A 23458-nucleotide genomic window follows, 5' to 3' on the forward strand; every position below is an offset into this window, starting at 1 on the left:
AACACTGGTCATTTTCAGTGTTGTAACTTGTATCACAGTGATCGTGAGCGGAAAACAACATTTTGTATCCTTTTTGGAGATTAATGGTCAAATTTTTTGTAATAAATATTTGAACTTTGAAGTCTATAACTGACATCCGATATTCTATTGGTGAACACAAACCCGATTTTAAAAATTCTGAATCGAATGATTGTAAATTGCTTTTTGACGGCCATGTGTGGAATTTTGCTCGTTTGCGTACATTCGTCAATAATGTTGCCAAATACAACAATTAGCCAATTTAGCAAAATATACAAATAGCCATGTGAAGTGCCAGCATTACATTGACAAGTGACAACTGACAACTAGTTAATTTTGACTTTGAAGTTTGAAAATAACTTCAAAAATCAGTGTTGCCAATTCAGCTCTTTTAGAGCTAGATTTGGCTCTATTTATCAATTATCAGCTTTAAAAAAAACCGTTTAGCTCCTTAGCTTCTTTTTACGACTATTCTAGCTCTTTTTAAGTTAGCCATACGACGGTGGCTTTTTGGCCTCGAATCCACTACCGAAGTGTAGGTTAATTGTTAATGAAATATCTAGATATAATATATAGGTTTCGAAATATCAAGATGCAGCAGGCAATAATCCTTTTATAGAATTGTGTTCATTTGCCTAGTCGATGATTTCTTTGCCGTGGTCTAATGGAGAAGTTGAACGAGTCTTTAGCCAACTGAATATAGTTAAAAACAAGGCTCGCAATAGACTACACAACACCACCACGAATGCCATTATTACCATCAGGGCAGGATTACGGCGTCAAAAAAAACTGTGCTGTCACAACTACATACTGCCAACTGAGGTACTAAAAAAAATAGGGACCATGGCTTCATACAACAAGGCTGCAGCAGGCCCCAGTGGAAGTTCCTTGGTGATTGATTTTCACGATGACGACAACATATACAGTTACTTATGGTCAAATGAAGATTAATGATACCTTATATTATTAAGAACAATGTTTTTATTGATTAAAATATAATAAGTTCGAATGGTTTTATTTAGCTCTCTTTAGCTGATAAAGTTAGCTCTTTTTCAGCTCTTTTTTGGCACAACACTAGCTCTAAGCTTAACTACCAAGTTGGCAACACTGTCCAGGGTTGCCAGATTGGGGGTTTTTTTCGCAATTCTGGGGAAAATTTTGACTCTAGGCGAAAATTTGGGGAAACAGTATCTTTGGGGAAATGTTTGGGGAAAATAAATACACTATGGGGATTTTTTGGGGTTAGCACTTCTAAAAAACATAACAAACAAATGAAACCAATGTCCTTTTCATTCGATTAACATCCTGGCAAATTTGTTGTTTGTTTGTTTTGGTTTGTTTGGTCGAGTGCGTAAAAGGCCTGACAGACGTACGAACTTAAATTACGAGGGTTTTAAGTTCGCGAACTTACTCGGCTCGCGTCGGCGACACACGAGAATCGCTCACACTGGATTACCATGCCCCCAGGCTCGCGGCTCTTTGCTGACACACAGGCGATTAAGGCTGGTATAAATAGTCAGTACTCAAGATGCATCTCGGTCTCAAGACACGGTTCAGGCTCTGTGATTGGTTGGCTGTCAAAATTTGGAGTCTTGAGACCATATCTATATACCAGCCTAACTCCTAAGATCGTTGAGCCATAGTCCGCGTACTTACACGCACGTCTGTCACCCCCTTAAAAAAATTGTCTCTTTGGTCGAGCGAGCGACCATGTGTTGTGTATCTGTTTAACTGTCGAGTGATTGAAACTACTAGATCGAATAAAAGTAGTTTCAATTTTATATTCGCTTTTTTTTCTGTAACAAAGCGATTGGGGATTTTTTTTGAAAACGTATCATTTTGGGGAAATATAAAAATCAGTTTGGGGGAAATCGTAAAATTGCATTTGGCAACCCTGACACTGTCAAAAATTCAAATTTACGAGCATTTCGAATAGGTAGGTAGGTACAACTCGGGCGAATTAACATGACACCTGGTTCAATTGACGTTTCTCTTAAGTACTGAGTGCAAAAAAAGTTTTTTTATTTTAAGTTATTTCAAAAAAAAATTACGTTACCGGAACTAGTTATTTTTATAGGGCTACACTAACCACAGTATTAACCAAGTACGAGTTGGACTCGCCCAAGGGTTCCCCAGCAGGAATACGAGGTTTATGGATGCGTCCGATAATTTGTATCTAGCTTCATATTAATATATTCCGTGAGTAGCTAATTCATACCACAGATGCACGGCATTGTTCAAACGTTAATACGAATAACAAAAACTTAACAAATCTCAACAAAAATCCAAAAACAATAACCATTAACTACTAACAAATAACTCCGAAACGCAAACTCAATAACACACGTGTAACGGTAACAGATATAATATGCTAACGCTACTGGACGCGTACGACGAGAGCGGGGTGCTGCGCGGGGAAGCGAGGGAGGGGTAAAATTTAAGCCAGGTGTCAAGTTAACTCGCCCGAGTTGTACATACCGTACAAATATTTAATGAATATTTAATAATAATTAGATTTCACAAAATATATTGAATTTTATTATAAAAAATGGACAATAGCAATAAAATCATTCCGCCACATTTAAATGCAGAAGTTTATCGCACCGATACCACAGGGACAAGTACACAAGCGAATCTGGATTACCTTCGAATACACAGTGGTATTGTATTGTTTTCGAATTTTAAAAAATATTAAAAGTCTACTAATGTACGTTTGAAATACGTATCATAACAAAAAACATAAATTCTCGTAGATTATCCACTAAAAATACAATGATGTTGAGGTTATTTTTACTAAGGCTTCTAAAGCGAACTTATACGAATGTACTGTAATATACGTAATTTCAGATGGATCGTTCCTGGTTGGTTGTTCAGAACTAACAGGCCGCTATTGGGACGGTAGTGTCAAAATATATACTCCAAATGTAAACAAGAAATGTAACATACCAACTAAGAAAGATATTTGCTTAACTTCAGGGACATCCGATGGTTGCTTTATTGAAAGTTCACGCAAGGTAAATTATGCAGTAGTACATAATCTTAATATATATATTTCTTGTGTGCGTGTGTATGTGACTGAACTCCTCCTAAACGACTGGACCAATTTTGATGAAATTTTTTGTGTGTGTTCATGGAGATTCGAGAATGGTTTAGATTTACAGTTTGGTCTACTGGAAAATGTTTTTTCAATTAATTTCTTATTTATAAGGAGTTGTTGATTTTGGAATGTTTTACATTAGATCCGGCGGACGGCGCTATCATCGCATTCAATATTATTCTATTTCAATTTTAGTTTGTCCTGACAGATGGTGCTACGATTAATTTGAAAAAAAATTTGTTATTCAATTCATGTGCTGATTAAAATATTAAATAAATAACACATAGGCTACAATTTTAACCGACTTTCAAAATGGGGGAGGTGTTATGTTCGTTTTCTTATATTCAACGATTACTCCGCCGTTTGTTAACCGATTTTCAAAATTTTTCTTTTGGTATATAGGGTATCATCCCAATTTGGTATTATATTCAGAAAAGTGGTGATCTGATGAAGGATCCATAAGTAATCGAGGGAACTCCTCAAAACTTATAGGGAAACATATGGTGACTTCGGTTTCGTGAGAAGTATTCTAAGCATATGCTACCAACAAGTAAGATTTTGCACCGAGATATACCTGGTATACCGTGGTTCGGAAGGTGCTGAGAGAATTCCTGATTCTTTATAGATACAAGTTTGGGAGTTTCGGCGTTGTTTTAAGAACAGAAAGCATATGCTACTATGCAAATTACATTCTTCATCATCATCATCATCATCATCACTACCATATTATACCATTTCATAGTCTTTTAGATCGAGACTCGAGTTTGTCAAGCGATAATTAAAAAAAATCTATATCTACCTAATATTATAAACCTGAAGAGTATGTTTGCTTGAACGCGTCAATCTCAGAAACTACAGGTCCGATTTAAAAACTTATCTCAGTGTTAGATAGATCATTTATCGAGTAAGACTCATCATTTATCGAGAAGGTTATATTATATTATTACTCTAAGACTAATACGACAGAAGAAACTCAGGAAAATGTGGGAAAAACGGGGGAAATATTTTTTATGGGAAAATGTAGCTACGGATTCTGTAAAATTTCTAATTTACGCGGGCGAAGCCGCGCGGGACATCTAGTATATATATATATATATATATCGGCTCCAACGAATTCCATGAAATTTAGTATATAGGGGGTTTCGGGGGCGATAAATCGATGTAGCTAGGAATTATTTTTAGAAAATGTCATTTTATTCGTTCGTTATTCGTGTCTTATCGAATACCGAGCAAAGCTCGGTCAAATAGCTAGTTATTCATTATTCATTCTATCACACTAATACATAATATTATAAAGGCGAAAGTTTGTAAGTTTGTATGTTCGTTACTTCTTCCCGTCTAAACGGTTGGAGCGATTTTAATTAAATTTGGTATCGAGTTAGTTGATACCCTGTAATAACACAAGTACTTGTTACTGCAGGAAAATATCACAATTTATCCATAATAATATTATTATAAATGTGAAAGTGTGTCTGCCTGTCACGCCCAAACCGCTGAACCGATTTTGCTAAAATTTGGCATGGAGGTACTTTGAGTCCCTAGAAAGGACATATTAGGATACTTTTTGCCCCGGAAAAATATATGATTCCAGAACGATAAACGAGTTTTGGCGCAACGGAGTTGCGGGCGACATCTAGTTCCCTTATAAACCGCGGGTAACACCGTGGGGCGCAGCTAGTAATATTATATAACATTACCAATAAAAAATATAATTGAGTCTAATAGAGTATTTATTTTCATCAAAACAATTTAAAGGTGTTTCTCTGTGAAGATAGCGGAGCAGTTAGCATTTGGTCATCTAGTGCTGAGAATGATGCATGGAAGATATGGACAGAAGAGTTATCTGTTGCGGAACATGATGATGCAGCATTGGTGGTTGAAAGTTTACACCCAAGCTCTGAATATGTTACAGGAGGGGCTGACGGAAATATAAAGGTTAGAAAGATGTTATTATTTAATATTTTATATAATCATAGTTTTTTGTTTGAATGTAAATCTTGATAGTTATTATTATTATTATTATTATTATTAAATCTTGATAGTTAAAATTGTGTTAGTAAATGTTAGGTGAAAAAATAATATCTACTTTCTTCTTTGCAGGTGTGGGATATAACAGATTTATTATGTGTAAAACATTATGGAGATGCTCACAGTAAAGCTATATATAGTATAGCTGTCCGACCTACCTCAAATTCCACCTTTGCTACTGGCTCACTAGATTATTATATTTCACTATGGAATGATAATACTAATAATTCAGCATTAGGTAAGAATCAATGTCGGTATATACCAAAACAATATATAATCTTTAGAATGATGATTGTGGATAGATATAGGGATAATTTTTCCATGCTGTAAGTTGCATTGAGAAAATACACCCTTCTCTAAATAATATCTGCTTTGAATAACTACGAGTGACGTGGGAGAGCCATGCTTCGGCACGGATGGGCCGGCTCGACCGGAGAAATACCACGTCCTCACAGAAAACCAATGTGAAATAGCGCTTGCGTGAGTGAGTGAGTTTACCGGAGGCCCAATCCCCTACCCTATTCCCTTCCCTACTTTCCCTTATTCCGTTCCCTTTCCATCCCTACCTTCCTCTATTACCTATTCCCTCTTAAATACCAGCAACGCACCTGCAGCTCTTCTGATGCTGCGAGTGTCCATGGGCGACGGAAGTTGCTTTCCATCAGGTGAACCGTTTGCGCGTTTGCCCCTTTAGTTCATAAAAAAAAACTACATCGATTATTTTTCTCATATTTCAATTGCTAAGATATTTGACTTACTTGATAGAATAATAAACATATTGCAATTTTTCAGATATTTTGAAAAATGATTGTGGTGTTCGTTGTGTGAAGTGGATAAATGAAAATCAGTTAATCTATGGTGATGAAGCTGGTGTAGTGGGAGTGGTTGATGTGAGGAATCCTAATAAATCTGAGAAACTGGCTCAACTCCCAGCCGCAGTTCACAAGTTGACATTACAATCTGAGTATGTCCACTTTCATTTTCTTGTCATTTAGTTTTCTTTGATAGAAAATATTGTTTGTCCATTCCTAGGATTTAAGGTATGAAATGGATTTAGGGTAGCAAAAGGTATCAAGTTTCATAAACTGGAAGTGTATATTAACTGTTATGTATATAATATGAGATTAAATAAAATAAATAAATAAAAATATAATTGTCGGTTTAACTATCTTTTTTTTAAATGTACAAGTTTCAAATTGATCTTCATGTCAAATAATATTTCATTTAATATATTTGTGGTATTTGTTGTTACAGGCTGAATAGAGTAGCAGTCTGCTGTGATAATAAAATTGTATCAGTCTTCAGCATAAGTGAGGGACCAAAACTAAGTTCAGTATACGAAAATAGAACTTTGCACACAAAATTTGTGAGAGATGCTGCCTGGGATGTCAGCGAAAGAAACCTCTTGTATACACTTGGCTGGGATGGAGAAATTAAGACACATCTTGTGACCAATGCTTAAAAGTAAATATAAAAATAATTTACTTATGACATTTACATGTTTCTTTTATTTCACATGATAATAATTTACTTATTTAGTCAATTTATTAACAAGGATGTGAGATAGAAGGAATTACTTAAAATACCTAATAGAGACAAATACAAATTAATCTAATCATCATTAAGGCATCAATAGCAATCTAATATTTTTATATACCTGGAAACTGAGTAGGGATGGCACCTGCCTATTACTTTTAAATTGTGACAGTTTGGACATCGTCTCGCAGTTGAACTACCGATTATCCGACATCACCTAGGTCCTAGAGGGTTCCTAGCCGTAAGCCGTTTTGTGTTTTTTTCTATATTTACTAATATAAAAAGCTGAAGAGTTTGTTTGTGGAGCTAAGATGTCTCTGAGCTACGTGCTATATCTGAACCACGGGCGGAACCGGGGCGGACCACTTGTGATTTATACTTTGCCACAAATAAAACAACTTTAAATTGCTCGGAAAGTTTAATGTAGATAATATATTATGTGGTTATACATGGCGGTTAGTGTGCGGGCGAGGGGGCGCGGTGCTCGGGCGACGCGCACGGCGAGGAGCCCCGCCGGCCGTGGTTAGGGCTCTTCAGCCGGACCGTCGTGTCCAGGTGACGGAATCTGTAAGAATATTGATTGGTCATGGTTGTAAGGAAACTTGAGGAAGAGCAGTCTAGAGGTAGATTTTGTAGGTATGTTGTCTATTATGAATAAATGTTCAATGATATTGGGCTCATTTTAACAAAAGTTTGGGTAATAGAGAAGGACATACAGCATGCTATACTTTTTTCAACGAAATGATATTCCTCTTGAGTTTTATTTAGTACGTGTTTTAAAAGGAGTTAGATCGAAAATAAATAACGCTCTTTACGGTGCTATTATCATTATCATTATTAAGTCTTTTCATTCGCCTTATGCCGCGGCCGCACATGCGTCTATCGTACGAATACCATTGGACGATACACGCAGATCGTACACTAGGTATGTCCACACTGTGACTTTTTTTGTTCATCTCGGGCATGCGTTATAGCGCAGTCAACAGCGCACGTGAGGTATGCCCGCGACGCATGCGCTCTGACCGTATCCAAAACTTTCGCTTGGATCTTTTTTTTCTGGAATTTCTTATGACCAAATAAGTCGCACATATTCCACCCAGTAAAATGTTCTCGTCGCACATGTTACAATAATCTGACAGACCCTGCAACTGAACAAAAATGACAATGTTGGCGTTGCGGTCGTTGACGCATACAATTATTGAATGCGCCAAAACGAAAGTTGAATGAAAGAAGATGACGTTTTCGTCATATAAATATATGAATTTGCATAGTGTGGACATAGCAAATGGTATCGTTTTAAGTATGAAGCACTACGCAGGTGCGGCCCGGGCATTACGAACACATAATATCTCTTCTTAGTTCTGTATTAGCGATATCAACGCTACAGAATTTAGAAATTGTATAGGTCTACCAGAATCTGATGGCAAAAAGTGAGAAAAGAAATTGACTCTAGCACTACCGGGTAATTGGAATAAAACATTTTGATCATTTTTTTCCTTACAGCGGCTGATTCTGTGTGTATACATAGAAAATTTTAATTTGTTGCATATAAAATTTATCCAATAATCAAGGATATTTTTTGAAAATCCTGGTAGACCTATATTTGGTTTTATAATTTTATATGTTTCTATCCATTATTTACATAAGCATACACGTACCGTAGCGGTAAGTCGTTAGAGTCGTGGTCAACGCTTTGGAAGAAGAACGCGAGAGGCCAACTGATCCAAGACGACTGTCTCCTGAAAAAAAAAACATAAAACGTAAAAATTCAGAGGTATTGCCAAAGTTTCAGCTTAAATTAAGATTATCTTTTGAAGGCTTTTTCCTTCGCAAACTTCTCAGCCAACAGCGCTAATTTCATTTAAAAGTTCTTCTTTTAATCATTGTAGCTTAATAATGATATTTTGTGTAGAGTATATTATATACAATCTTACTTAGGCGCAGCGCAGACGACAAACTATCCGTGACGCACTTTTTAGTCCGTGGAAATAGAACCTATGCAATTATATGCAGTAACGCAACACGTCTGCGCTGCGCGTCGTGTGCTAACTGCATAATATAATTGCATAGATTCTATTTCCACGGACTAAAAAGTGCGTCACGGAGTAATTTGTATTCTGTGGTCCCGGATAGTGTGTCGTCTGCGCTGCGCCTTACGTTGACCGTAAGGCGCAGCCTTAATATTTATAAGGTTTAAAAGCTATATCCAAAAATATGTGTGGCACTCGGGAACTGCCGCGGTAGAGCTATTGCATTTTAGGGTAAAAACGGGACCCTATTATTAAGACTTCGTGGTCTGTCCGTCTGTGTGTCTCCAGGCTGTATCTCAGGAACCGCTATAGCTAGAGTTCTGACATTTTTACAGATTGTGTATATCCGTTGCCGCTATTACAACAAATACTGAAAACAAAATAAAATTTATATTTAAGGGGGGCTCTCATCCAAAAAACACAATTCTTAGCCTATTTTTGCTCGGCATCGATACGGAACCCTTCGTGCGCGATTTCGACTCGCACTTGGCCGATATTTGAGATGTTTTAAAAACCAATGTTTTACTCTGATCAACGGCAGAGAATAAAAATGTATTTTTCCTTCGGTTAAACACTAGGGTTGGCAAAAAATTTTATACGTGGGAGAGCCATGCTTCGGCACGAATGGGGTGGCTCGACCGGATAAATGCCACGTTCTCACAGAAAACCGGCGTGAAACAGAGCTTGCGCTGTGTTTCGCCGAGTGAGTGAGTTTACCGGAGGCCCAATCCCCTACCCTATTCCCTTCCCTACCCTCCCCTACTACCCTATTCCCTCTTAAAAGGCCGGCAACGCTCATGCAGCTCTTCTGATGCTGCGAGTGTCCATGGGCGACGGAAGTTGCTTTCCATCAGGTGACCCGTTTGCTCGTTTGCCCCCCTTATTTCATTAAAAAAATGAACTTACGGAGTAGAGGGCACGGTTTCAGGCGTGTCGGGCGTGGCGGGGGCGGCGGGCGGCGGCGTGGTGGGGCTGGTGGGCAGCGGCGGCGGCGTCTTGTTCACGCCGGGGTTGTATATCTTGGGGTCGCTCACCATGCGCACGAAGAACGACCGCTTGTGAGCCAGCGCGGCGCGGTGACGGCGCGCGCGCTCCTCGTTCAGATCCTGTGATATTATAAAAGATTTTATGTTACCCACGAATAAGATGAGTTTATCGCACGGGAAACGTAGATTTTTCCGAAACACAGCCATTCTCAAAGTGTGCTCCGCAAAGGCCTTGTAGAGGCTCCGCGAGCAATACATATACATACATACATTGTTTTAAAGTTTCATCAGTGATACACCAAGTAGGTATGGATATTATTTAGTTGGATTATAGTTTGTCTTTAAATGAACAATTCATTTAATGACAAAATATGTATTATTTTTGAGGTCTCCCAAAAAACGCCACTTCCTTAAGTCGCTGTGGTTGTTGCAACTACGTAAGATGGGTTTTTTAAAACACGTTTTAGTCATTATTTAAGTATAAAATAAGTACCGTTTTAAAATTGAGAAAATTTCCTATACGCAAAGGTATATCAGTACGCAATTTGAAAAAATCTGCTCGATAGAAAAAAATCTCAAAGATGGCTCTTATAACGCTGTTTTTCATAATTAAATCATTTTATGGCTAAATTACACACTTTCTAGAAAAAACAAAAAATGTAGTATATGTGTCGTAACCTAACGTAAACGATTTGATATATGTGATTTGTATAATACTAAAAACAAAAGGTTTTTACTCCAATTTTCTATTATCAAGGCACGCGGCGAGCGCGTAACAGCCACTGTACATGGCGCGCTGATATGAATGTCGATATTCGTACTGACAGACATCGACCTGCTTATTTTAGGGACTACTGGGCCTTAAGGGTTCCGCCACCAAAAAAGTTTGAGAATTGCTGCTGTATCATATTTACGCCATAACAAATATATTTTAATTCGGTTCAGCCATTGCATAAAGAGGTAACAGACAGACACGTATTTATTCTTATATTTAAAAGGATTTTCAAATGTGTTAGTCTCGCAAAAACTCGAAAACTGAACGGATTGGGCTGATTTTAGTCTTAAAATATTCGTAGAAGTCCAGGGAAGGTTTTAAAGTGACACGAAGTTCACCGGGACAGCTAGTTTATAACATTAGTAAGGATTTGCGCTAAAGACAGTAAAGTCATCAGCGCTACCTAAATAAGAATTAAGAGGTATTAGGTATATAAACATACCCTCTCCTTGTCTGGACCTTCAAGTAACTCTGTAGCGAAGTCTGTTATAACCTCCCATGCGACCTCTGAAAAAAAACATCAACACATTTAATTAAATCGTTTTTGTCCCAAAAGTAAACCAAAGTTCGGTAGCAGTATGAATATTGTATAGGCTAGGTATGTCTTCAACAAAGATATTAAAAGAGGCGTTTCTTCCCAAACTGCTTTCGATATTTTTTTAACCGCTTGTAGCCCATAATAGTTGTCTAGTACTATCATCTGTCTCTAAATAAAAAAAAATGTTTTATTTCTGAATAGATTTGTAACAAATGCTTTCAGAACGTTGAAGCTACTGGTGCCTACCACCGGTTCGGGAACTATACCGGCGAGAAGAACCGGCATAAGAAACTCGCACGGGGTCTCACTTTTTACCAAAAAATTGAAAAAATAATAATCTTTTTAAAATAAAATTTACAATTGTAACTTAAAATCTATCTAGTATTATCAGTAAAACCAACAAATTAAACTAATCGAAAGGTAGCAGACTGCAGAGGTAACTTGCCGATATCCTCCCTGGTGGCATGTTGGTTGACAACGCAGAAGCGGATGACGTACCGGTCCCGCACGGACGCCGGCACCATGTGGATTTTGCCAGACGCGTTTATATTCGTTAGCAATTTCTTATTTAGCTCGTCCACTTGCTCGGGCGTTTCGTCCATCCCTCCGATTAGGCGGAAACATACCAGCCCCAACTAAGGAAAAAGTTTATTTATGAGTTTATCAAACTAATGCTATGAAGGCGAAATTCGAAAATGTTTTTTCACTTCTTCACGTAAAACCAGATGAATACTGAATGGAATTTTAATCCTTAGTATGGTTTTAATTAAGGCTCTGGCTTGTGCTCTGGCTATGGTTCACACGTAGGAGAATATTATAACACGAAATTGACATTACGAAAATTAAGAGAAATTACCTGGACTTGATTACAAACTTCAAATCTTTCATCCTTTTTGACGAGTTTTTCAAAATATTTAGCTAGTTCGCAGTGTCGCCGGACGTATTTCTGGAGACCGTGTATGCCGTAGCTCCTCAGCATGAACCAAAGTTTCAGAGATCGGAAGCGTCGGCTCAGAGGTATACCCCAGTGGCGGTAGTCTATCGCGGTGTGGTCGTAGCAGTGCTGCAGGTAGAGAGGATCCACCACCAGAGCTGAAGTAAGAAGGTATCTATTCGTCACCCACAGCAGCGAGCAGTCGAAGTTGGTCAGCATAAGTTTGTTAGGGTTCGTGTTGAAGGAGTCCGCGTACTCTATTCCTGCTAAGTGGTACTTGTGCTCGGGACATATGAAGGAGTTTCCCGCGTACGCGGCGTCCACGTGCAACCACACGGACGGAAATTTCCGGACGATAGGGCCGATTTCAGTCAAGTTGTCGAAGGAGCAGCATGATGTGGTTCCCAGGGTGGTCGATACGAAGAAAGGAACGAGACCCGAAGCTTCGTCCTCCTCCATCGCCTGAAAAATAATTACTTACATTCAATTGTTTACAAAGAAAATTATTGTACAGAAATAAAAGGAGTACATGCGAATTATATTACAATAAATACAGATATTAGACGATAATATCGACACGCATTAAATATTGATATCTTGGCATTCAATAAATTGCTTAATAACACCTCTTATTCGTGCGGAACGCGACGTATTTGGAAAATTCAAGGAGCGAGTCGTTTAACGGACAGCATCGCCTCGCCTTTTCAATTACGCCCTGATTATGAACCCCGCAGGCGAGCGCTCAATAATCTCACCTCAAGTATTTTAACGGCAACGGACCTAAAGATCTAGAATTATTGGTTTTGGAATTACCTAGTCATGTTGTTGCCCGTATATATGCCCTTCATAACTTACGTAACAAAGTTGTGAGCATATTGACAAAGTTAAGTTTTAGTATGCTCTCAGATGACTTTATTAAAGCGTTCTCATTTAACGCTTCGAATATTAAATCCCATTATGTATTTTACTATACATAAGGAAGCACTCTACAATACTCACTTCTTTTAACGTCTCCCCTCTCAACGATCCATTTTCGTCGGGCTGGAGAATCCTTATTTTGATGAAACTGATCATGGCCGCCTTTTCTACACAAGAATGGGCCTCTTTGGAACAATATGCGATCAATTTGGACAGCAATAGGCCCTCGTCGACCGTCGGAAATTGGTGCTTGAGCCGTTTGATGCCCGCGGCCCGCGCCGCCAGCATCGACACAAGTACGCACTCGCTCGCCGACCCCTACAATATTTCACTTTTATGTTCTACGATTGATACGACATTTCGTGAACCGCCGGTACTTATGTTAAATAATAAAAGGTGATGCATTATTGATTACATAATATAACTTTATAGTTACTTATGCATCAGAAGGTAAATAATAAATATCCACCTTCTAAGCCAAATTTTATGTTTGTTTATTGCGCGGCAACCGTAATTTTTTCGTATCAAAAGACACACGCATTTATAATATTAGTTTACATTAACAATTTTTATATCTGAGCATTAACAATCATTAAATATGTAAACAAATAAGGTCAAACATGACCCGTGACCCGAGTAATTGCATCTATCTGCGTCACAACTCACAAGTCACAGCTCAATTAAACTGAAGCACATGCAAATTGTAACACAATATCATACAACATAATGTACTCCACGGCGCGAATTTTGAACGCACGAGTCGGGCGAAAAGGAAATTAGGAAAAAATATCAGAAGACAAAGGACCAGCAACAGGAAAAAATTATAAAAGTAATTGTTTGAAAATTGAAACTTATTTTAATGTGACAAATTGGAGGCTGATGAGATGCAGTCGGGTGTAGGGCTTTTAGAAAATACCCCGCTCCACCCTTCACATACCTTATTTTGCCTCTGGGTCCCAGGGAGTGTAATTGTGCCATATCGAAAATTTGCATATTATGCTTCACAATTTGTAAAATTGAAATTTTTTTACCCTCAGTGTCGAGTATTTTTGGCTCTTTTTTAACTGACTTCAAAAAAGGAGGTAATCAATTCGACCCGTGTATAATGATTGTATTATATTATATTCTTACCTCTATAACGCCACCGCCCTTACTGCCTTCTTCTAGTGCTAGAAATGCGGGAGGGAGTCCAATGGCCTTACCTAAAATAAATTGACCCCTAGTTAATTTTTTTTGGCTAAATAAATCCTTAAAATAATTCTTCTAATATTCCAACATCCTATCCTAATAATATAATAGAGCATCCGTTGCCTGGGTAGACCACAGGGTAGACCTTTGGTTCGCACTCTTAGAGGGTGCAGGTTCGAACCCGGGTGGAGGCGTGTACCTATGAGACATTTTCTGATCTCAAGTACATAATACGGATGCTCGTACGGTGAAGGAAAACATCGTGAGGAAACCCGCACATAGTTGGTCCCAGACGTATTGACTAGTTCTTTCCTCTGGACTAGGCCGACTATGATGCGAGAATGCCGTATGCGCTTGGGCAACCATACGGACATTTAAAAATCTTGTCCCAGTCACTACAGTATTTGAGGAGTGGTTACTTCGCTCTGAAAAATACTGTATAAATCATCCATAACGGATGTAAGGCCTAGTTTTTTTTAATCATAATAATACATTTTTAGACTTGCGCATAATGTACCACCTTTTTGGTAAAAGGTAGCCGTAAGTACGTACGAGTTTCTTACGCCGGTTCTTCTCGCTGAGTTAGTTGCCGAACCGGTTGTATATATGTATCCAACTTTGAATAAAAATTATTTATTAATTGATTGATTGATATTTATGATTTCTACTTGTCTACCATGTGATTAAAGCCTACACAATACACATAGCTACTTCTTTTGACTGTAAATTGTGAAGTAAGTTGTTTTTTAGGAACCTCAAATATTTAAGTAGACCCTGCCGGAACGAACTTTTTAAAACTTTTCTTTCCGTAACAAAATAAACAAAAGTAAAGCATGATAATTGAGACTTAAGAGGCTCTACATTAGGAGAGCTTAAGCTTTGAGATATGTATATTATTTATATTGTTTCTAGATTTGGCTGCAAATTGGTTCACATTTTATTATTCAGAGAGCATAATATTTCTGTTCTGTACAATGTACATGATTCCCTAATATAGTTACCTTTTGCAAACGTGGTTTAAATCGTATTAAATCGTTAATATTTTTTTAAACATATTTTTATCTTTTGATCCTTAACTCCTTACAAAGTCTGCGTTATTGGCAAGTTATTGGGAAATCGATTTTCAAAATATCATGCCTTCTCTATCAAAAATACGAAGGTCGAAAGAGATAACAATTTTAATCCACCATCAAGTTTATCCAGACTATTACCAGCGGACCTTACAAACTGTCCTTAGTCTTACCTATCCGCTTCCACAAGATCTCGTTAAAATTAACCCACATACTCTATATTGAGCATATCTTGATGAAAGTCATCAGGCACTCTGCCGTAAACAAAAGCGCGGCTCGCGGGGGTTTGAGTACGAGCAATATCGCGCTGAGGTCAAGTGACGACGTGATTGATGTTAAGCGGTAGGACCACTAAATGAACACACCTCGGAGATATGAGCCTTATGTGCTCGGAATAAAGATTCCGATAGAGGTAGAATAACTATGAAAGGTCTGATGATTGAGCATTGTTTGTGGGGATAATGTTATGCTTAAATTCTTAATACTGTTTTAACGTGAAAGTTTGGGTGCATGTTACTATTTTTTTTATTTTTTTATATATTAACAATAAATAGTTTACTCTAGTGGTCAGAATATTGACCCATTAACTGCATTTTATTTTGGTCTTGGTATTTGATATTTGAGGTCAGGTCAATTTTAAAATTCTTTCCATTTTTCCAGCACAGACAACATAAACATATTTTTACATTTGGACTAAATACCCTTTTTAGGTATTTTTTGCTTCGCTCAGTTTCAGATCGGATCTTGCAATTGAACATTAAAGTACTTTGCTTATTTCATGCGATGAAGTCCCAATTTCCATGATGAAGAGCCAATTTGATTTAAATTTCAGCGAAGTATCTATAAAATCCCAGCATTGATCCATAAATTTCGGCTTAAAAAAGCTATTCCTTTTTAATTTCCTGACAGCTCTAAGTGATGAGAATCTTTGGGAAATGAGCAAAATTTTTAGTAGACAAATAAAACGTGAACTTAACTTACCTAACCAATCCAAAATTATGATTTCCAGTTCTGTGAGGGCCGGACTTGCTGCCTGTAAATAATAACTTGTTAAAAATTATTTTATATTTATGTTTAATTATTATAATATCTATATTAATTTGGCTAAAAGTTACCCTATAGAGCTCAAACAAAGTAGATTTATACCAGTCTCTTTTTACTCGACTGCTAAGAAGTAGGGACAGTATCTACTAAACGAGTTGGCAAATCTTCCGATTTTTAGCTAGTACCAATGTCGATGGACGCTAGGTTTTCTAGTTCCTCTAATACCTAATTTCACTTCCTCAGCGAAACAAAATGCTATGGTTAGCGCTACAGAAAATCAACTGAAGTCTAACATTTAAATGACACTTTAGCTAGTCCATTCTTGTTGTAATCGAAGTATGTAAACTGTGAATCCTATGTATCTGTGGCGGATTATTATCTGCGAATATTATATTCTACTTTGAAACCGATTTCATAAAACAAAATTGTGTTTCATTTTGACCACGCACATAACAATTTTAGGTGAACTAATATTCTTAGTCAAACTGTCAAGCAATATCTAATAAATAATAATTAACACTGATGAATGGGTGAGAAATTAGAATAAATCTTTTATTGTAAATGTTAGCTTGCGTATTAATAAGCCTTTTTAATAGTAGTTTAATATGTTATAGTAACCTATCTACCCACAGGCTCACGACCCACATTATTTTAGCGTTATAATAATTTATAAAACAATAACGCTTAAAATAATGGGTTCTTATGTTCAAGCCGTTTTTATCGTTTTTCATTACCAGAGTAACATTATCAGCATAATCTGATTTTATAGCATTTACGTTTCGCGAATAATTATGTGATAAGATTTATTGATTCTATTGATTCATTAATCTAGACGCAAAGTAATAAAAAATCTTTTCAGGTGCGACAACAGCTGAATTCGTGAAAGTTTCTGTCAGGATTTGTAAGGATGATATGTTTAACATTCACTGCAGGGGCTACTTCCAAAAATACTCATTTAGACGGACATAAAAATTATTAATGATATATAGGTAAAAATTTGAAATCCAAAAAAAAAGGAATAGCATTAGTTCAGTAAAATTTTACCTAAACTCGATGAAAACATTTACGTTTATCTGAAGATGATATTTCAGGAATAATTTAAATTTGAAGTGCTTAGAGTTGTCGAAAATATTCTTTGGAAATACCTAATCGTTCAGCAGTTATGAGCTATCAATTTAATTAAATGCATTCCTAGAACTTCGAACACGGGAAACGTAAAGACAATGCCGACGGTGCACGTTATTTAAAATTAAAATTACGGACCAATCGATACTGCTATGCCGGACATCGATTTTTATATGGTTTACCCATGCTTAAACTTATTACATCGCAGTTAGAATAATGTAAGTGCCCAGAATATTTAAAACCAAAGAAACGGACACTAGTTATGTTGTGTTGCTGAGTTTTTTGAATAGAGTTTATCTATTCAACAGTTGATTGATTAATTTTTTGATGTAAGCTATTCAAAAGTACTTGTGAATAAATAACTCCTGCCAAAAAATCTCCGAATCTGGGCATTAGCCAACGCTTTGCTTTGGGAGTTAAAAATTGCAATAAGTATTAACTTATTATTTGTCATTATTAATAGCTATTATTGTTCCTTTTTAACATTTTTGAAAATTATTTTTATAGTGAAAACTATTCTTAAAGTTTCTTAAATTATTTATTCATGTTTTATTTTTATACACTGTATCTGTGAACTGGCTCTCTTTGTGAACGTTCTTTTGGAGTAGATAACAAAAATTTCCCGTTTAGGCATCGATCACCTTATTAAAAGGATTACCGGCACGAATGTGGAATGCCAATTTACCGTGCTCGGGAGTTCCGAACATGAGCTGATTAAATTTTTGATGCTTCTATTGCCACATCTCAGACTGACTATAAATTCTTGTGGAGCGTTTGACTATTGACTCGGAGGTAGGAGATAGGTCAAATTATGTGTGAGAGTTGTCCGGAGTTTGTATAAAGAAAATCGTCGTGGACAACAGGTGGAGAGAATCTTAAGTTATACCTAACAATTTAAGAAGTTACAAATTATAATAATTATTATTACCTATTACTATTTGTAATTTTTAGTATATAGTATATATACTTATTTCTTGAACGTAAGTTTCTAAATAAAATAAATTAGGAATTGCTTTAAAACATACAGTTATAATAAAAAATATGCATTCGACTTTAGCCTTCGTTTATCTGAGGTTTATACTAAACCACTATCTTTTTTTGTCAGATATTATTACCTGTTCGCTCCAGACCAAACTAGCCCTGGATATCGGCCAAGTGGAATATTATAATTCCTTTGTTGTATATTTTTTCAATAAAAATATAGTATACGAGCTTTTGCCCGCGGCTTCGCTCGCGTTAAGAAGTATTATAATATAAAAATTTCCATCCCCTATTTCAAACCCTTGGGGTTGGAATTTATCAAAATCCTTTCTTAGCGGATGCCTACGTCATAACATCTACCTGCATGCTAAATTTCAGCGCGATCCGTCCAGTGGTTTGGGCTGTGCGTTGATAGATCACTATGTCAATCAGTCAGTCACTTTTGAATTTTATATATATAGATTATATACCTTTTTTGTACTTGAGCCAGTAATATTTAACGCGGTAAAATAGTTTAATAACTATTATAACACTTCTGCCGCTGAGATGAACTTTAGATATAAAGCTTCTATAATATTATTATATTTACAAAACCGGCCAAGTGCGAGTTGGACTCGCCCATGAAGGGTTCCGCAGCAGCAGTAAGGTTATTTTTATGAAATTAAGAGGTTTTTGATTTATTTCATATTTCAGTTTATGACGTATAAAAAAACTACTGGCTAGATCTCGTTCGAACCAATTTTCGTTGGTAGTTTTTATAGTAATGTACTAATGTACTCTCTCGCAAAATATTCAGGTTAGAAAAAAATGATATTAGAAACCTCAATATAATTTTTGGAGACCTATCCATAGATACCCCACACGCATAGGTTAGATGAAAAAAAAATTTTGTTTCAGTTGTATCTATTATTATCTATCTAGTATAAACTCCTAAAATTTTTAATAATTTTTCCATTTTTGTATTAAAATCTTAAAGCGGTTTACAGACTACATCTACTTACCAAGTTTCAATAGTATAGCTCTTATAGTTTTGGAGAAAAGTGGCTGTGACATACGGACGGACAGACAGTCAGACAGACAGACAGACAGACATGACGAATCTATGAGGGTTCCGTTTTTTGCCATTTGGCTACGGAACCCTAAAAAAAGTTATGTGGAATTATTATTAACCTGGGTACGTTAAAAAATATCCTGTTAAATGATGATGAATGAATCTCCCATATTTTAGTTGTACTAATTAAAATATTCTACGTACGAGTAAAACTATAAGATTAACGAAATGACAATGTAACTGTGGCTCTTTTGCTTTGAGGCAATATTTTAGTAATCCAAATACTAAGTGAGTTGGCAGCTTGCCTGATGGCTGATAGAGTGATCATCGATATAAACATTTTTGACCTAAACCTTTACTGGATGTCCGCAACTTTCTTCGCGACAAAATTTAAACGTCACAATGGAACCGTACATTTTTCCGGGAAAATAATCCGTGAGATTGATTAAAAGTATCCTTATACCAAATTTAATCAAAATCGGTTCAGTGGGACCATGGGCGTGGCAGAAATAATTTCCAAGGGGTGCAGATTTTAGTTTTCTTTCTGTTCTTTTCTTTTCACTTTTTACGAACAACAGTGACTGTCTATTTCCGTCAACATAGAACATTTAGTGCCGAAACATTACGAACTATCCTTGTACTGCATGGTAATAGGGTTACAAAATGCTTTTTATTTCAATAATTCCTGTCGATCCCGAGATTCCCAAGGGGTGCAAGTGTACCCCCTGGCATCCCCCTGCAGGCGCCCATGAGTGGGACAAACTTGAAGATGAGATTATAGACGGACAGAAGCACGGACACACTTTTACATTTAAAATATTAGCATGAAACTTACGTGTTGAGACTTTTACATTCTACTGTTGCATATTCAATAGATTTTGGATTAGGTCGTAACTATTTTACACCCATTACATGATGGAAAAAAGGACGTTGTTAGCTTGTTCATCTAGCAGTTTTCAACTTACCCACGAGAATCCAATACAACCGATACCGGCCGACAGCATGTCCCCAAGAATGGACGGATAGCCGTTCCCGGAGGGGAAGTAGGCGTGGAAGCGCGGGTGCTGCCAGTGCGTCACCCCCGGCATGATCTTCGTCTCCACGTCCCTCATCACGTCCTCCCAGGGCTCCGGGTGAAAGGGCGCCTCCGCCGGCAGCTCCGACCTTAGATACCCGGGCTCCACGCTCGGCGTCACTCGCCTCGTCCGCAAAGTCGACATGTATTGGCATATGTAGTCCACCATCTCCTTCCCCCGGACGCGGAACTCCTCGACGTCCATTTTTGAGGACTATTTTGTGCCAGGGGACTGTGAGCAGTGGACTGGTGTCCCGGCAGTAGTGTCACCGGCTCAACGGACTCCGGCTGACTCGGTGCCAGCAGCGTGGTGGCCGGGGCGGCGCGCGGGGCGGGGCGGAGGGGCGGGGCCGGCCGCACGGCGCAGCGGCGGCGGCGGTATTGTGTTTTACTATCATGTGAGAATTGTGAATAACATTAATGACATTAATGAAATTAATGTTATGCCTTAGCCTACTAAAAGTTCAATTTTCAAATATAGATCTTTTTTTTTTTGTCCCTAATTGACTACAATACATTAACTAGTTATACATATTTTTTTTATTTCAGTGTTAGAGGTAGGCTTCGGTAAAATCAAACTATAAAATGAGATAATAAATGTTTCTATCGTAATTCTCTGTTATGCGAAGTCAAACGGGAACTTAACAATTTATTGGCTATAATGTATTAAATTATTTATCAATTATAAATAAATTTATTGAAATATAAAGGAATAAGTAATATTATATTCCTTTTGCAACTAGACTCCGATTTTCGTAATCAACTCTATAATGGTTAGCGCTATTTGACCGTCGCGTCGCTGTCGCAGCACCGCCGCCGGCTTCGCCCCGCCCAACACCGACTCAGCACTCAGCAGACATCGCACGCATAATATATTTTCATCATACGTCTATTTCAAGCAATCGACTTTTATTGCACACTTTATTTCGTATGAAAACACTATGATAATCAAATTACGACTTTAATGGAAACATTTAAATAATATATCTACCCTATTCGTCACTTCCTAAAATTATATATTTGTTTCTAAACAACAAGAAGTTAAAAACTAAAAACATCTAACTAAAACTAAAAACTAAAGAAGCTAACAATGTTTTTTTTACTATATTATGCAACGATATCGTGACTTTGGTCCTATATCGCAGCAGCATTACCTTTTTAGCTACGAAAATGCAAGCACGCCTGTCGCCTTTGTAGCTTTGCTACGATATCGTAGCCGTGCTACGCGGCGCTACCCTTGTGGCTACGACAGAGTCTTGGCTGTCGTAGCTTTGCTACGATATCGTAGCCGTGCTACGCGGCGCTACCCATGTAGCTACGACAGAGTCTTGGCTGTCATAGCCTTGCTACGATATCGTAGCCGTGCTACGCGGCGCTACCCTTGTAGCTACGACAGAGTCTTGGCTGTCATAGCCTTGCTACGATATCGTAGCCGTGCTACGCGGCGCTACCCTTGTAGCTACGACAGAGTCTTGGCTGTCATAGCCTTGCTACGATATCGTAGCCGTGCTACGCGGCGCTACCCTTGTAGCTACGACAGAGTCTTGGCTGTCGTAGCTTTGCTATGATATCGTAGCCGTGCTACGCGGCGCTACCCTTGTAGCTACGACAGAGTCTTGGCTGTCGTAGCCTTGCTACGATATCGTAGCCGTGCTACGCGGCGCTACCCTTGTAGCTACGACAGAGTCTTGGCTGTCATAGCCTTGCTACGATATCGTAGCCGTGCTACGCGGCGCTACCCTTGTAGCTACGACAGAGTCTTGGCTGTCATAGCCTTGCTACGATATCGTAGCCGTGCTACGCGGCGCTACCCTTGTAGCTACGACAGAGTCTTGGCTGTCATAGCCTTGCTACGATATCGTAGCCGTGCTACGCGGCGCTACCCTTGTAGCTACGACAGAGTCTTGGCTGTCATAGCCTTGCTACGATATCGTAGCCGTGCTACGCGGCGCTACCCTTGTAGCTACGACAGAGTCTTGGCTGTCGTAGCTTTGCTATGATATCGTAGCCGTGCTACGCGGCGCTACCCTTGTAGCTACGACAGAGTCTTGGCTGTCGTAGCCTTGCTACGATATCGTAGCCGTGCTACGCGGCGCTACCCTTGTAGCTACGACAGAGTCTTGGCTGTCGTAGCTTTGCTATGATATCGTAGTCGTGCTACGCGGCGCTACCCTTGTAGCTACGACAGAGTCTTGGCTGTCGTAGCCTTGCTACGATATCGTAGCCGTGCTACGCGGCGCTACCCTTGTAGCTACGACAGAGTCTTGGCTGTCGTAGCCTTGCTACGATATCGTAGCCGTGCTACGCGGCGCTACCCTTGTAGCTACGACAGAGTCTTGGCTGTCATAGCCTTGCTACGATATCGTAGCCGTGCTACGCGGCGCTACCCTTGTAGCTACGACAGAGTCTTGGCTGTCATAGCCTTGCTACGATATCGTAGCCGTGCTACGCGGCGCTACCCTTGTAGCTACGACAGAGTCTTGGCTGTCATAGCCTTGCTACGATATCGTAGCCGTGCTACGCGGCGCTACCCTTGTGGCTACGACAGAGTCTTGGCTGTCATAGCCTTGCTACGATATCGTAGCCGTGCTACGCGGCGCTACCCTTGTAGCTACGACAGAGTCTTGGCTGTCGTAGCTTTGCTACGATATCGTAGCCGTGCTACGCGGCGCTACCCTTGTAGCTACGACAGAGTCTTGGCTGTCGTAGCCTTGCTACGATATCGTAGCCGTGCTACGCGGCGCTACCCTTGTAGCTACGACAGAGTCTTGGCTGTCGTAGCTTTGCTATGATATCGTAGTCGTGCTACGCGGCGCTACCCTTGTAGCTACGACAGAGTCTTGGCTGTCGTAGCCTTGCTACGATATCGTAGCCGTGCTACGCGGCGCTACCCTTGTAGCTACGACAGAGTCTTGGCTGTCGTAGCCTTGCTACGATATCGTAGCCGTGCTACGCGGCGCTACCCTTGTAGCTACGACAGAGTCTTGGCTGTCATAGCCTTGCTACGATATCGTAGCCGTGCTACGCGGCGCTACCCTTGTAGCTACGACAGAGTCTTGGCTGT

General features: G+C 38.6%; 2 protein-coding genes across 2 annotated transcripts; one reads left to right on the top strand and one right to left on the bottom strand.

The window, feature by feature from the left end:
• The first annotated feature begins 2499 nt into the window (after positions 1-2499).
• On the top strand, positions 2500-6640 carry LOC121732099 (methylosome protein 50-like). Its single transcript, XM_042121888.1, has 6 exons — positions 2500-2678; positions 2866-3032; positions 4871-5050; positions 5216-5381; positions 5936-6107; positions 6398-6640. Exons 1-6 carry the CDS (start codon positions 2567-2569, stop codon positions 6603-6605), a joined length of 1005 nt encoding a protein of 334 aa, XP_041977822.1. The 5' UTR covers positions 2500-2566; the 3' UTR covers positions 6606-6640.
• A 438-nt stretch (positions 6641-7078) lies between these two features.
• LOC121732095 (tyrosine decarboxylase) lies at positions 7079-20764 on the bottom strand. Its single transcript, XM_042121885.1, has 10 exons — positions 20285-20764; positions 16100-16151; positions 13992-14062; positions 12942-13178; positions 11865-12404; positions 11454-11643; positions 10913-10977; positions 9616-9815; positions 8338-8418; positions 7079-7244 (listed from the first exon to the last, which is right to left on the bottom strand). Exons 1-10 carry the CDS (start codon positions 20597-20599, stop codon positions 7136-7138), a joined length of 1860 nt encoding a protein of 619 aa, XP_041977819.1. The 5' UTR covers positions 20600-20764; the 3' UTR covers positions 7079-7135.
• Between the last annotated feature and the right edge of the window lie 2694 nt (positions 20765-23458).

Source organism: Aricia agestis, chromosome 11 (genome assembly GCF_905147365.1).
Source record: "Aricia agestis chromosome 11, ilAriAges1.1, whole genome shotgun sequence".
Taxonomy (NCBI): domain Eukaryota; kingdom Metazoa; phylum Arthropoda; class Insecta; order Lepidoptera; family Lycaenidae; genus Aricia; species Aricia agestis.